General features: G+C 43.1%; 1 protein-coding gene across 1 annotated transcript in view; it reads left to right on the top strand.

The window, feature by feature from the left end:
* LOC138666608 (oocyte zinc finger protein XlCOF8.4-like) overlaps window positions 1-16125 on the top strand; it is a 147041-nt gene that overhangs the window by 57622 nt on the left and 73294 nt on the right. The window contains exons 3-4 of the mRNA XM_069754805.1: window positions 5390-5569; window positions 5653-5776. Coding sequence (XP_069610906.1) covers window positions 5390-5569; window positions 5653-5776 — 304 coding nt within the window. The remainder of the gene's footprint in view (window positions 1-5389; window positions 5570-5652; window positions 5777-16125) is intronic.

The following is a 16125-nucleotide window of genomic DNA, read 5'->3' as shown; positions in this document are numbered from 1 at the left end:
CACAAGAGGTTGGTACACAAAATGAGAATGCTTGGTCTGGGGGAAAATGTGTGTAAATGGGTTAGTAACTGGCTTAGTGATAGAAAGCAGAGGGTGGCTATAAATGGTATAGTCTCTAACTGGGTCGCTGTGACCAGTGGGGTACCGCAGGGGTCGGTATTGGGACCTGTTCTCTTCAACATTTTCATTAATGATCTGGTAGAAGGTTTACACAGTAAAATATCGATATCGATATTTGCAGATGATACAAAACTATGTAAAGCAGTTAATACAAGAGAAGATAGTATTCTGCTACAGATGGATCTGGATAAGTTGGAAACTTGGGCTGAAAGGTGGCAGATGAGGTTTAACAATGATAAATGTAAGGTTATACACATGGGAAGAGGGAATCAATATCACCATTACACACTGAGCAGGAAACCACTGGGTAAATCTGTCAGGGAGAAGGACTTGGGGATCCTAGTTAATGATAAACTTACCTGGAGCAGCCAGTGCCAGGCAGCAGCTGCCAAGGCAAACAGGATCATGGGGTGCATTAAAAGAGGTCTGGATACACATGATGAGAGCATTATACTGCCTCTGTACAAATCCCTAGTTAGACCGCACATGGAGTACTGTGTCCAGTTTTGGGCACCGGTGCTCAGGAAGGATATAATGGAACTAGAGAGAGTACAAAGGAGGGCAACAAAATTAATAAAGGGGATGGGAGAACTACAATACCCAGATAGATTAGCGAAATTAGGATTATTTAGTCTAGAAAAAAGACGACTGAGGGGCGATCTAATAACCATGTATAAGTATATAAGGGGACAATACAAATATCTCGCTGAGGATCTGTTTATACCAAGGAAGGTGACGGGCACAAGGGGGCATTCTTTGCGTCTGGAGGAGAGAAGGTTTTTCCACCAACATAGAAGAGGATTCTTTACTGTTAGGGCAGTGAGAATCTGGAATTGCTTGCCTGAGGAGGTGGTGATGGCGAACTCAGTCGAGGGGTTCAAGAGAGGCCTGGATGTCTTCCTGGAGCAGAACAATATTGTATCATACAATTATTAGGTTCTGTAGAAGGACGTAGATCTGGGGATTTATTATGATGGAATATAGGCTGAACTGGATGGACAAATGTCTTTTTTCGGCCTTACTAACTATGTAACTATGTTACTATGTTGCCTGGTCTTAGCATTCATGTTCCTCATGCAGGACTTGCCTGTTCAACTTAGAGTCTCTAGGTCCTGATTTGTTAACAAGCACTGAAACTTTTATATATTAATTGTATGTAGTAGTAAGGGCTCATACTCATCTACAGTTAAAATTGAATGAGTGCAATCCGATAAAAAATCGGATTGCTCTCTGACGGTTAGTCAATTATTCTGTTCATCTATGATCTGCGGACCATGTGTGTGCTGTCCGATTTTAATCCAAAAAGTATTGTTTCTCCTTGTGGAGATCGACATGCTAAGCATGCCGAGATGAGGAGACTTAAAGCCGCAATGCTCCTCTGGGTAACATGCTAATTATGCAAATTGTCTCTTCAGAGAGGAAGAGAGCTAGAACTCTAGTGCCATCTATTGGAAGGTAGCAATCCTACAAGTCAATGTTGACCCTTTAACGAGCCTTGTCACATGACTTAGGATAATAGCCAAACCAGAATCTCAATTTGCAGACACTGTGTTTAGGGGCAGTACCCCGATTTTTACTCATCCATTTCATCAGCCAAGTACAGAAAATTCACAACTGTCAGAATAGATTAGAATAGATATATACGTAGAATAGATAGATGTCAGTGACATATATAATTGGTGCAGTGTGTGTGTAGCTTAATGTACATGTGTTTAGTTAAAAAATAACTAAAAGAAAAAAATGGTGTTGGGTCCTTCTAATTTTTCTTAACCAGCTGAGGGAAAGTTGACAGCTGGGGGCTGATGTTTATAGTCTATGAATGGGGTAATAAACATGGAGCTTCCCAGGATATTAATATCAGCTCACAGTGGTCTATTTAGCCTTTACTGATTATTAAAAAGGGGTTCCCATTATAATTAATGACCAGCATAGGCTAGGCTGCCAGCTGCGGACTAGTCTAAGAAGGGGCCATGGATATTGGCTCCCTCCCAGACTAAGAACATCAGCCCTCTGCCGCCCTAGAAATGGCACATCCATTAGATGTGCCAATTTTGGCGCTTAGCCTCCTCTCTTCCCACTTGCCTTGGTGCGGAGGAAGTGAGGTAATAGTATTGGGGTTAATATCAGCTTTGTAATGTTAGCTGACATCAAGCCAAGGATTTGGTAGTGGAGAAGTGTTAATAAGACGCCCCCATTACTAACCCCATAGTCAAATGTAATAAAGACACATACAGAGTAAAGTTAATTGAAAGAAACAGAGTCTTTTATTTGAAATAAACACTCCCCACCCTCTTTTACCCATTTATTAATGTAAAAATAAAAAATAATAAAACACCATATGCCTCACCTATCCATAGATAACCCCTATCTGATAGTGTCCCATGAAGAGTTCCAGCTCTGCTACATCTGGGTGGTTTGTAGAGCGGTGGCTTGACGCGAGCGCTCAGCAAGGCAGCGAGATCACATTGAGACTAGTGATGAGCGAATATACTCGTTACTCAAGATTTCTCGAGCATGCTCGGGGATCCTCCGAGTATTTTTTAGTGCTCAGAGATTTAGTTTTTCTTGCCGTAGCTGAATGATTTACATCTGTTAGCCATGTGGGGGTTGCCTGGTTACAAGGGAATCCCCACATGTACTTATGCTGGATAACAGATGTAAATCATTCAGCTGCGGCAAGAAAAACTAAATCTCTGAGCAGTAAAAAATACTCGGAGGATCCCTGAGCATGCTCGAGAAATCTCGAGTGAGAACCCCCCCTGCAGGGTCTAGTGCTGACGTAAGGTCACCGGATGTCAGATGGATGGTAGGTGAGGAAAATCGCATTGTATTCGAATGACACTCGTCCTACTTTTCAGGAACAACATTGGACTTATTTGATTTATGCTGATAAATGTGAACTCTAAGGGGAAAACTCCGATATCATAGAAACTTATGCTCCGCATATGTACACTGCTCCACTCCGTCCACGTCATACACACACAGCTCCGCTCCGAACACCTCTTCCACAAACGGCTCCGCTCCGTACACCTCATACACACACGGCTCTGCTCCGTACACCTTGTACACACACGGCTCCGCTCCATACACCTCGTACACACACGGCTCTGCTCCGTACACCTCGTACACACACGGCTCTGCTCCGTACACCTCGTACACACGCGGCTCTGCTCCGTACACCTCGTACACACGCGGCTCTGCTCCGTACACCTCATACACACACGGCTCTGCTCCGTACACCTTGTACACACACGGCTCCGCTCCGAACACCTCTTCCACAAACGGCTCCGCGCCGTACACCTCATACACACATGGCCCTGCTCCGTACACCTCGTACACACACGGCTCCGCTCCGTACACCTCGTACACACGGCTCTGCTACATCCACACTGTAAACCCCTCCTGACCCCACACATAAACTTCCCCTCATCCAGCCCCATGACAACCAGCACAGCAGAGTCCTGCATACACTGAGGCCCCTGATCATGTGACCCCTGACTCCTCCCCTCCTGTGACCTCATCACAGGTCCTGTGCGCACAGAACAGCCATATATGTGGTGTGCGGCTCTGCAGGTGGAGGTAGGTGCTGGAGATTCCCCATTACTGGTCGGGGCAGGGGGCAGTAACCCCTCCATTCCCGGAGATAGTGCCCCCAGCTCTGCCATGTGTATATAGATATCTGCCAACTACAAGAGCAGATGAGAGGGACAGATTGTGGGGAGTGCAGGAACAGGAAACAGCTGGGGCAGATTCGTTATTAGACACACACCAGCTGAGTCTGGCTGTCCTCACTGACCATAATGAGCTCCATTAACATTTTGTCAAGTTTCCCATCATATGTCACATCTAAGTTCTTTTTCTGGTAAGTCATCACCTAGGCCTTCTCCTCAGTGTTCCTCTCTGACTCCAGTCCATCTTTTCCTCTCTGACCTCAGGCCTTCTCCTCAGTGTTCCTCTCTGACTCCAGTCCATCTTTTCCTCTCTGACCTCAGGCCTTCTCCTCAGTGTTCCTCTCTGACTGCAGGCCATCTTTGCAGTGTTCTTCTCTACCCTTAGGCCATCTCCTCAGCGTTCCTCTGTGACCTCAGGTCATCTCCTCAGCGTTCCTCTGTGACGTCAGGCCATCTCCTCAGCATAACACTCTGACCTTAGGCCATCTCTTCAGCGTTCTTCTCAGTGTGCCTTTGTGACCTCAGGCCATCTCCTCATTGTTCTTTTCTACCCTTAGGCTTTCTCCTCAACGTCCCTCTGACCTCAGGCCATCTCCTCAGCGTTCTTCTCTGACCTCAGGCCATCTCCTCAGCGCTCCTCTCTGACCTCAGGCCATCTCCCCAGCGTTCCTCTCTGACCTCAGGCTATCTCCTCCGCATTCCTCGCTGACCTCAGGCCATCTCATCAGCGCTCCTCTTTGACCTCAGGCCATCTACTCAGCGTTCCTCTCTGACCTCACACCATCTCCTCAGCGCTCCTCTCTGACCTCAGGCCATCTCCTCAGCGTTCTTCTCTGACCCCACACCATCTCCCCAGCGTTCCTCTCTGACCTCAGGCTATCTCCTCCGCATTCCTCGCTGACCTCAGGCCATCTCGTTCTTTTCTGCCCTTAAGCAATCTCCTCGGTGCTTTGTTTCATCACACAGGAAACTGGAAAATATAGAAAAGCTGTTAGATAGTGTAGTTAGAGAATGGCAGGGAGTTTTTAATACAGGTATATTAGAAAATAGCTTAGATTACGGCACTAAATATATGAGGATTTAGTATGAAATTTAGTTTGACTTCAGACCACCCTTCAAACTTTAATGATGTGCTCTGTCAAGACATAATTTTCAGAAATATCCATTTTTTTCAGGTAGGAACTGCCTTCATGTTATATTTCATGAGAAAAGAAACCTCTACATGATATAGCTCCTCAATTGTTTTCCCTTATTACCTCTAGTAATTTTGTTATTACATGGGATCTTTATGATGTTACATCATCATCTTCTTCCCATTCAGGTCCTTACAATATTGGATCCTTTCCGTGAAGATCTTCTATAAGAGAATTTTCCTGATTGACCCGTCAAGGATGGATAGTGTCAGGAAAGAGATTGCAGAGAGGATATTACACCTCACCCTAGAGATCCTCTTCCAGCTTACTCGTGAGGTGAGAGATTCTGATAACGTCACATTACATCATTCTTATCTATGGGAATAACAGATGAACAGAACTGTAGAGGTGAGGAATCTGGAAATGTCTGTAGTGAAATTTATTAATGTGTTTTTCCATAAACAGGATTACACAGTAGTGAAGAAGACCTCTAGTGAGCGCTGTCAGGACCGTGTGTCTGAGGGAAGGGGAAGACCCCTGAGCCCAATCACAGGGCCTCCACCTTACCCCCTGATACATGAGGACATCAATGACCAGAAGATCCTAGAACTCACCAACAAGATGATTGAGCTGCTGACTGGAGAGGTGACACTGCTGGGAATGCTGGGACATATTACAGTGATGCTATGAAGGGATCTGGTTGATGATGTTATCATTGTATGTGTCAGGTTCCTATAAGGTGTCAGGATGTCGCTGTCTATTTGTCCATGGAGGAGTGGGAGTATTTAGAAGAACACAAAGATCAGTACAAGGATGTAATTGTGGAGGTTCCCCAGCGCCTCACATCTCCAGGTAATTGATATGAATAAATTCACTTCTTTAATAATAAGTGCTGAAGTAAAGCTAGTTTTACAGAATTATCAAACACCCAGGTTTTCTAAACCTCATTAACCCCTTCCTGCCGTGGCCCTTTTTCGTTTTTGCATTTTCGTTTTTCGCTCCCCTCCTTCCCAGAGCCATAACCTTTTTATTTTTTCGTAAATATGGCCATGTGAGGGCTTATTCTTTGCTGGACGAGTTGTACTTTTGAACGACAGCATTGATTTTACCATGTCTTGTACTAGAAAACGGGAAAAAAATTCCAAGTTCGGTGAAATTGCAAAAAAAGTGCAATCCCACACTTGTTTTTTGATTGGCTTTTTTGCTAGGTTCACTAAATGCTAAAACTGACCTGACATTATGATTCTTTATGTCATTACGAGTTCATAGACACCAAACATGTCTAGGTTATTTTTTATCTAAGTGGTGAAAAAAAATTCAAAACTTTGCTAAAAAAAAGAAAATTGCGCCATTTTCCGATACCCGTAGCGTCTCCATTTTTCGTGATCTGGGGTCGGGTGAGGGCTTATTTTTTGCATGCCGAGCTGACGTTTTTAATGATACCACTTTTGTGCAGATAGGTTCTTTTGATTGCCCGCTATTGCATTTTAATGCAATGTCGCGGCGACCAAAAAAACATAATTCTGGCATTTCGATTTTTTTTCTTGCTACGCCGTTTAGCGATCAGGTTAATATTTTTGTTTTATTGATAGATCGGGCGATTCTGAACGCGGCGATACCAAATATGTGTAGGTTTGTGTTTTTTTAATTGTTTTATTTTGGATGGGGCAAAAGGGGGGTGATGTAAACTTTTAGATATTTTTTTATTTTTTTCATATTTTTAAAAACATTTTTTTTAACTTTTGCCAAGCTATTGAGCGCCGATCACAGGGGGGCGCTCACAGCAGGCCGGCATCAGTAACCATAGAGGTCTCAAGGACCTCTATGGTTACCATCCTGATGCATCTCCGACCCCCGATCATGTGACGGGGGTCGGCGATGCGCTCATTTCCGGCCGGAAGCGCCGGTTAAATGCCGCTGTCAGCGTTTGACAGCGGCATTTAACAGGTTAATAGCAGCGGGTGAATCGCGATTTCACCCGCATCTATTGTGCACACATGTCAGCTGTAGAAAACAGCTGACATGTCGCGACTTGGATGTGGGCTCACCGCTGGAGCCCACATCAAAGAAGGGGACCCGACATGCGCCGTACTAGTACGGGGCATGTCGAAAAAGGGGTTAAAGGGTTGATTGTGACTTGTAGGATCGCTATTTCCAACAGGTGGCGCTATACAGTTCAAGTCCTCTTTTTCTTTGAAGAGGTAATTTGCATATTACATTTCCCAGAGGAGCATTGGACGGCGAATAAGCCTCCTTACCTTGACAAGCCAAAGCTGGTATGTCACTCTCCATAAGGAGAAACCTTACCCCTTAGATCCCAGTCCAGAGCCTCTCACCTAGCCATTTTATCCTAAGTCATATTGCAAGACTCGTTAAAGGGTTGATTGTGACTTGTAGGATCACTGCTTCCAACAGGTGGCGCTATAGAGTTCAAGTCCTCTTTTTCTTTGAAGAGGCAATTTGCATAAACCTATATAATGAGTCTGGAAATATGTTTACATCATTTTGTGATGGCTATGATAATAATTGTATTTTTTTATTTCTATTGCTCCAACATATTCCACAGAATTTCACAATTCATAGGGGACTTGTACAGACAATAAAGATATGAGAGAGTAACACATAATTCTACACATACCAAGAGAAGTGAGGGCCCTACTCATAATCTTAGAATGTATGAGGAAATAGATGAAACCACCAAAGGTGAATGGTAAAAAGTGTGGTTAAGCCATCAATTTAACAACGGGGTATTCAAATAACGCTGCATGAACTGGTCACCAGCACAGAGTGCTACTAAGTGTATGGAGGGTGCATAAACCGATAATGCCAGATTCTGAGGAAAATTTAATAAGGACAAAGAGGAAATAGTTAGTTTGATACTGGTAATTATCTATACACTGTGTTCCAAATTATTATCAAACCAGGGATTCAAGCTTCAGGAGGCTAATTTGCATATTCCAGGTGCCTTCTGGGAGAAGCGAAGTCTCCCTAAGCTAGAAGATCGTTGGGTACAGCCGGGACCAGCTGCTTCGAAAGCATCACCAAACCAGGGATTCAAGCTTCAGGAGGCTAATTTGCATATTCCAGGTGCCTTCTGGGAGAAGCGAAGTCTCCCTAAGCTAGAAGATCGTTGGGTACAGCCGGGACCAGCTGCTTCGAAAGCATCACCAAACCAGGGATTCAAGCTTCAGGAGGCTAATTTGCATATTCCAGGTGCCTTCTGGGAGAAGCGAAGTCTCCCTAAGCTAGAAGATCGTTGGGTACAGCCGGGACCAGCTGCTTCGAAAGCATCACCAAACCGCGCGCCGTAGGACATTATTGCATGAGAGCTTGGCTGAGTAGATTACACAAGAAGGAAAACACACAGCAAGTCAGCAGGATCTAGGAGCAACATGGCAGATGTGACAACCTACATGGTGAGCTGCAGCATGTGCTACATGTTCACAGATCGACCAGAAGAAGAATCCAATTTCACCTGTCAGAAGTGTAGACTAGTGGCCCTTTTAGAAGAAAAGGTGCGGGGTCTGGAAGAAAGAATAGCAACTTTGAAACTCATCAAAGAGAATGAAGACTTCCTAGACAGAACAGAAGCATCGCTACTGGTCACAGAAGGTGAAAAAAGTGTCAGAGAACCTCCAAAAGCAGATGAGTGGAAGCATGTGACCAAAAGAAGCAAGAAGACCATGGAGAAATCACCAACCACACAACTGAAGAACCGATATCAAATCTTTGTAGAGGATGAAGATGGCACACCTAAGAATGAAGCAATACCAGCAAGCAAAAAAGAAAAGGGCACACAGCAACAAGTGACAGCAAAAAGTACAGCCAAGAAGCAACGAAGAGTGGTGGTGGTGGGAGACTCACTACTGAGAGGCACAGAAGCAGCCATCTGCAGACCGGACATAACTGCAAGAGAAGTATGCTGCCTTCCAGGTGCGATGATCAAGGATGTGACCGATAGGATACCAAAGCTCTTCAGCTCCAAGGACGTCCACCCATTTCTTCTGATACATGTTGGCACCAATGACACGGCAAGGAAGGACCTACCGACAATCTGCAAGGACTTTGAAGAGTTGGGGAAGAAAGTAAAGGAACTGGATGCACAGGTAGTTTTTTCTTCTATCCTTCCAGTAGACGGGCATGGCACCAGGAGATGGAACAGGATCCTTGATGCAAACAACTGGCTAAGACGATGGTGCAGACAACAAGGATTTGGATTCCTGGACCACGGTGTGAATTACTGGTATGATGGACTCCTCGCCAGAGACGGACTACACCTCAACAAACCTGGGAAACACACATTCGCCAGAAGACTCGCTACACTCATCAGGAGGGCGTTAAACTAGAAGAAGAGGGGACGGGAAGAAAAACATTAGACTCGAACAAAAACGACCCAGGAAAACATACTCTGAAGGGAGGTAAGAACATTTCTAAAACAATCCACAGTGAGGAGATTGGAACAAAACAAAATCCTCTAAACTGCATGCTCGCAAACGCCAGAAGCCTGACAAACAAGATGGAAGAACTAGAAGCAGAAATATCTACAGGTAACTTTGACATAGTGGGAATAACCGAGACATGGTTAGATGAAAGCTATGACTGGGCAGTTAACTTACAGGGTTACAGTCTGTTTAGAAAGGATCGTAAAAATCGGAGAGGAGGAGGGGTTTGTCTCTATGTAAAGTCTTGTCTAAAGTCCACTTTAAGGGAGGATATTAGCGAAGGGAATGAGGATGTCGAGTCCATATGGGTTGAAATTCATGGAGGGAAAAATGGTAACAAAATTCTCATTGGGGTCTGTTACAAACCCCCAAATATAACAGAAAGCATGGAAAGTCTACTTCTAAAGCAGATAGATGAAGCTGCAACCCATAATGAGATCCTGGTTATGGGGGACTTTAACTACCCGGATATTAACTGGGAAACAGAAACCTGTGAAACCCATAAAGGCAACAGGTTTCTGCTAATAACTAAGAAAAATTATCTTTCACAATTGGTGCAGAATCCAACCAGAGGAGCAGCACTTTTAGACCTAATACTATCTAATAGACCTGACAGAATAACAAATCTGCAGGTGGTCGGGCATTTAGGAAATAGCGACCACAATATTGTGCAGTTTCACCTGTCTTTCACTAGGGGGACTTGTCAGGGAGTCACAAAAACATTGAACTTTAGGAAGGCAAAGTTTGAACAGCTTAGAGATGCCCTTAATCTGGTAGACTGGGACAATATCCTCAGAAATAAGAATACAGATAATAAATGGGAAATGTTTAAGAACATCCTAAATAGGCAGTGTAAGCGGTTTATACCTTGTGGGAATAAAAGGACTAGAAATAGGAAAAACCCAATGTGGCTAAACAAAGAAGTAAGACAGGCAATTAACAGTAAAAAGAAAGCATTTGCACTACTAAAGCAGGATGGCACCATTGAAGCTCTAAAAAACTATAGGGAGAAAAATACTTTATCTAAAAAACTAATTAAAGCTGCCAAAAAGGAAACAGAGAAGCACATTGCTAAGGAGAGTAAAACTAATCCCAAACTGTTCTTCAACTATATCAATAGTAAAAGAATAAAAACTGAAAATGTAGGCCCCTTAAAAAATAGTGAGGAAAGAATGGTTGTAGATGACGAGGAAAAAGCTAACATATTAAACACCTTCTTCTCCACGGTATTCACGGTGGAAAATGAAATGCTAGGTGAAATCCCAAGAAACAATGAAAACCCTATATTAAGGGTCATCAATCTAACCCAAGAAGAGGTGCGAAACCGGCTAAATAAGATTAAAATAGATAAATCTCCGGGTCCGGATGGCATACACCCACGAGTACTAAGGGAACTAAGTAATGTAATAGATAAACCATTATTTCTTATTTTTAGTGACTCTATAGCGACAGGGTCTGTTCCGCAGGACTGGCGCATAGCAAATGTGGTGCCAATATTCAAAAAGGGCTCTAAAAGTGAACCTGGAAATTATAGGCCAGTAAGTCTAACCTCTATTGTTGGTAAAATATTTGAAGGGTTTCTGAGGGATGTTATTCTGGATTATCTCAATGAGAATAACTGTTTCACTCCATATCAGCATGGGTTTATGAGAAATCGCTCCTGTCAAACCAATCTAATCAGTTTTTATGAAGAGGTAAGCTATAGGCTGGACCACGGTGAGTCATTGGACGTGGTATATCTCGATTTTTCCAAAGCGTTTGATACCGTGCCGCACAAGAGGTTGGTACACAAAATGAGAATGCTTGGTCTGGGGGAAAATGTGTGTAAATGGGTTAGTAACTGGCTTAGTGATAGAAAGCAGAGGGTGGTTATAAATGGTATAGTCTCTAACTGGGTCGCTGTGACCAGTGGGGTACTGCAGGGGTCAGTATTGGGACCTGTTCTCTTCAACATATTCATTAATGATCTGGTAGAAGGTTTACACAGTAAAATATCGATATTTGCAGATGATACAAAACTATGTAAAGCAGTTAATACAAGAGAAGATAGTATTCTGCTACAGATGGATCTGGATAAGTTGGAAACTTGGGCTGAAAGGTGGCAGATGAGGTTTAACAATGATAAATGTAAGGTTATACACATGGGAAGAGGGAATCAATATCACCATTACACACTGAACGGGAAACCACTGGGTAAATCTGACAGGGAGAAGGACTTGGGGATCCTAGTTAATGATAAACTTACCTGGAGCAGCCAGTGCCAGGCAGCAGCTGCCAAGGCAAACAGGATCATGGGGTGCATTAAAAGAGGTCTGGATACACATGATGAGAGCATTATACTGCCTCTGTACAAATCCCTAGTTAGACCGCACATGGAGTACTGTGTCCAGTTTTGGGCACCGGTGCTCAGGAAGGATATAATGGAACTAGAGAGAGTACAAAGGAGGGCAACAAAATTAATAAAGGGGATGGGAGAACTACAATACCCAGATAGATTAGCGAAATTAGGATTATTTAGTCTAGAAAAAAGACGACTGAGGGGCGATCTAATAACCATGTATAAGTATATAAGGGGACAATACAAATATCTCGCTGAGGATCTGTTTATACCAAGGAAGGTGACGGGCACAAGGGGGCATTCTTTGCGTCTGGAGGAGAGAAGGTTTTTCCACCAACATAGAAGAGGATTCTTTACTGTTAGGGCAGTGAGAATCTGGAATTGCTTGCCTGAGGAGGTGGTGATGGCGAACTCAGTCGAGGGGTTCAAGAGAGGCCTGGATGTCTTCCTGGAGCAGAACAATATTGTATCATACAATTATTAGGTTCTGTAGAAGGACGTAGATCTGGGTATTTATTATGATGGAATATAGGCTGAACTGGATGGACAAATGTCTTTTTTCGGCCTTACTAACTATGTTACTATGTTACTATGTTATGCACAAAGAGTTTAGGAGTGAGAAGGTTAGAATTTTTTTGTTTGTCATTTAAACTCATTGATGGTGATGTGTGTCAGGGCTCTTTATATCACTGAAAGCAATTGCAGATACCTGTGCAAATTAGTTTGGCAGGTGTGTCCAAATAAAGGCAAGACTACTTAAGAAGGCTGTTCCACATTATTAAGCAGCCTACATTTTTGGCCAAAATGGGAAAGAAAAAGGATGTGTCAGCTGCTGAGAAGCAACAAATTGTGGACTATTTAGGTCAAGGCATGACTACAATCAACATTGCCAAGACACTTCATCGTGATCATTGCACAATCAAGAAGTATGTAGCTGATTCTTAGCACACACGTGTGGGTGCTGATAAGGAAAAATTGAGGACTCTTTCCAACAGGCAATTGCGTAAAGTTAAAAGAGCAGCTGCAAAAATGCCTTGTCATAGCAGCAGACAAGTTTTTGAAGCTGCTGGTGCCTCCAACGTCCCCAGAACAACAAGATGCAGGGTCCTTCAGAGGTTTGCAGCTGTGCGTAAGCCATCCTGTTGACCACCTCTATCCACTGCACACAAGCAGAAACGGCTCCAGTGGGCCAAACGATACATGAAGACTGACTTCCAAACTGTTTTGTTCACCGATGAGTGCCGTGCAACGCTCGATGGTCCAGATGGATGGAGTGGAGGATGGCTGTTTGATGGACACCCCTGTCAGGACATTTTTTACCTTTGTGCATTACTGCCCTTTTCCAAGATGGCGTCTTTGGTCTCATGTGCCCTGTGTCTTCCTGCTATATAACTCCACCCCAGCCTTCAGTCTGTGCTAGAGTATTCTGCTTTGCATCCTGCTCCTGATTGCTCCTTGTTTGCACCTGCACCTCCTCCTGTGAACCTGTGTTGGAGATCCTGTTACTCTGCTCTGAGTTCCTGCTGCATACACCAGTGTTCAGTAATCCTCCTTCATCTGCTGCTCGTCTTACTTTCTTCTGCATATGCTGGACATGTAAGCTGTTTCTGCTCTGCAAAATCAGACACTTTTAACCAGGCTTCCCTGGTTGAGCTAAGATTTGCTTTGAACTGCCTTATAAGCATTTCTATCTGTGTTTGGACTACCATGGACATATTCGTGTCAAGTTTCCTATAGACTGCTGAGCTGCGTTTGATATTTGCACCAAGTGTTGGACTTGAGTTTCTCTCTGCACCTGTTTGTATCACCGTGTTTCATATAGACTTTACCACTTATAAAACTGTGTCTTGTAGTCATCTTGATCCACGCAAAGAGTCTCCTGAGTTATCCCTTATAATTATTACAACCCCATGAAAACACGGCTAAGGCGCCAACAAGGAGGAGGTGGAGTAATGTTTTGGGCTGGAATCATGTGGAGAGAGATTGTCGGCCCCTATATGATCCCTGAAGGGGTAAAGATGAACTCCATAATCTATGTGGAGTTTCTAAAACAACACTTCCTGCCATGGTTCAAGAGGAAGAACCGTACTCACCGCAGCAAGATCATTTTCATGCAAGATAATGCACCGTCTCATGCGCAAAAAACACATCTGCATCTCTGGCAGCTATGGGCATAAAAGAGGACAAACTTATGGTGTGGCCACCATCTTCCCCTGACCTCAACCCCATTGAGAACCTCTGGAGCATCATCAAAAGGAGTGTCTATGATGGCGGGAGGCAGTTCACATCTAAGCAACAGCTCTGGGAGGGTATTCTGTCCACATGCAAAACAATTAAAGCAGAAACTTCAATTTCCACAAACTGACAAATTCAATGGACGAGACAGTTCAGAAGCTTCTTTCGAACAAGGGGTCCTATGTGCAAATGTAACAACACCTAGAATAAAGTTTTCACTTTAAAACATTTTGATTTTATATTGTAATAAGCTGATAATGCTTAGAACTTCACAATTGACCTTTTTTTTTCAAAATTAAATAAAAAAGGTTGAAAACTCTGCTGTGCATAATAATTTGGAACATGCATTTTCAGTGTTTATTTTTTTTTAAAAGATACTGTTTTCATAGGCAGTTTGTTCCAAAACATTGCAATTATACTAGAATAGTAGATGACTGAAAAATAACAATGACTGCAATTCAGATGGGTAATTTAGAGAAAATATGAGGAAATATTATTTGCATAATAATTTAGAACACAGTGTAGTAGTTCACTCGAGAACTGGCGCAGCACAGGAGACGTTTTGGAGAAAGCAGAAGAAGGTTCAGATTGTTAGGGTTGATAGTCTTAGGTCATTAGTGAAATAGAGAGCATAGTGAGGGTGATTGAGATGAGGCAGAAGATGTTGTATGGCGCAAAACTGTGGCAAGCTTAGAGCGTTAGACTAGTAAGTTTATATTGTATTCAATAGTGGAAGGTCAACCAGTGTAAAAAGTGGCACAGGGTGAAGGCATCATTGTAGCCCTTTTCTTATTTACTGCATTATTCCCATGTCCTGTTACGTATAAATACATACCTTTTCAGATTTTGTGTTATACAATGCCTGATGAAGAGACCTGAGTCGTCTTGAAAACTTGCTATTTGTTACCTTTTAATGGCTAACCACTAAGGACTCTCAAATATTAATATTTTACAATCTAATGGCTAACACGGTACAAAGATATATTTTTCTTGTATTATGAGCAACAGTAAGAATTTTTGAGCAGACAAAAGTAAGAAAATGTCAAATTCTAGAGAAGTTTTTGAGATACAGGTGACATGAGCAAGTGAATGATCGGATATAGGTAGTAAAAGAAAGATCTGAGTCAAATGTAACCTCAAGTGATCGGGCATTCTGCTTGGAAATTGTGGTGAAACCACACATGGAAATGGTAATATTGGTTTAGATAGAGTAGTAGAGGGGAAAAACACAAGGAGTTCAGTTTTTGACAAATTCAACATTAGATAGAGGAAAGACATAAAGTTAGAGACGACAGATAATCATTGATATTTTGTAGTAATGTTTGGGTGATGTCAAGAGAAGTGTATAATTTGGTATCATCAGCATCAGAGATGGTACTGAAAAGCGAATTTGCTAATGGTTTGTCGAATAAGGTCAGTGAGATGAGGAGGAGGGGAAGAAAAGCCAGCAATTGGTACACCAAAGGAGCTGTCAGATTGGTAGGAGGAAAAACAAGAGAGCAGTATCATTGATGACAATAGCGCGGAGCATAGTGAGGAGGAGCTGGTGACTCAGTGTCAAATGCTGCAGAGAGAACCAGGAGAATCAGTAGAGAGTAGTGTCCATTACATTTTGATTTTAGTATATTATTAGAGACTTTAGTAAGTGCGGTTTCTGTAGAGTGTAAAGAGCGGAAACTGAATTGTAAAGGGTCAGAGATATCTGAGAGACGACAGTGGACCAAGCATTCCAGGAGTTTAGAGATAAAGATATGTCTGTAGTTAGCAGCGCAGATCTGGCCAAGGGATGTTTTTTGTAACTAATGTATGTGTGCTGATGTGTTTGAAGGAGGGAAAGATAACGGATGAAACAGAGAGGTTACGTATTTTAGTAAAGTTTGTGGTTACAGCCGGCGGATGGACTGAAATAAGTGAGAGGGAACAGGGTCGATGGTGCAGGTAGTAGGGTGAGAAGAAGTGAGAAGCCTGATAACTTTGTCTGTTCACAGCAGATCACCGTAATAATTTCTCAGCGTGATCTGCTGTGAAGTCACTGAGCTTGAACTGCGGTGACCTCATGACTGACTTTTTCCCACAGTGCTGATGTCACTGCAGTTCAGCCCGACTGGGAACGCAGCCTCAGTGACCAGAGGTAACCACGATGATGTCACTGCTGGTCAATTATGCCGCGCTCGTAGCAGCTCATT

The sequence above is a fragment of the Ranitomeya imitator genome, chromosome 2, assembly GCF_032444005.1.
Source record: "Ranitomeya imitator isolate aRanImi1 chromosome 2, aRanImi1.pri, whole genome shotgun sequence".
Classification (NCBI taxonomy): Eukaryota; Metazoa; Chordata; class Amphibia; order Anura; family Dendrobatidae; genus Ranitomeya; species Ranitomeya imitator.
This window is presented reverse-complemented; position numbering and strand designations above follow the sequence as displayed.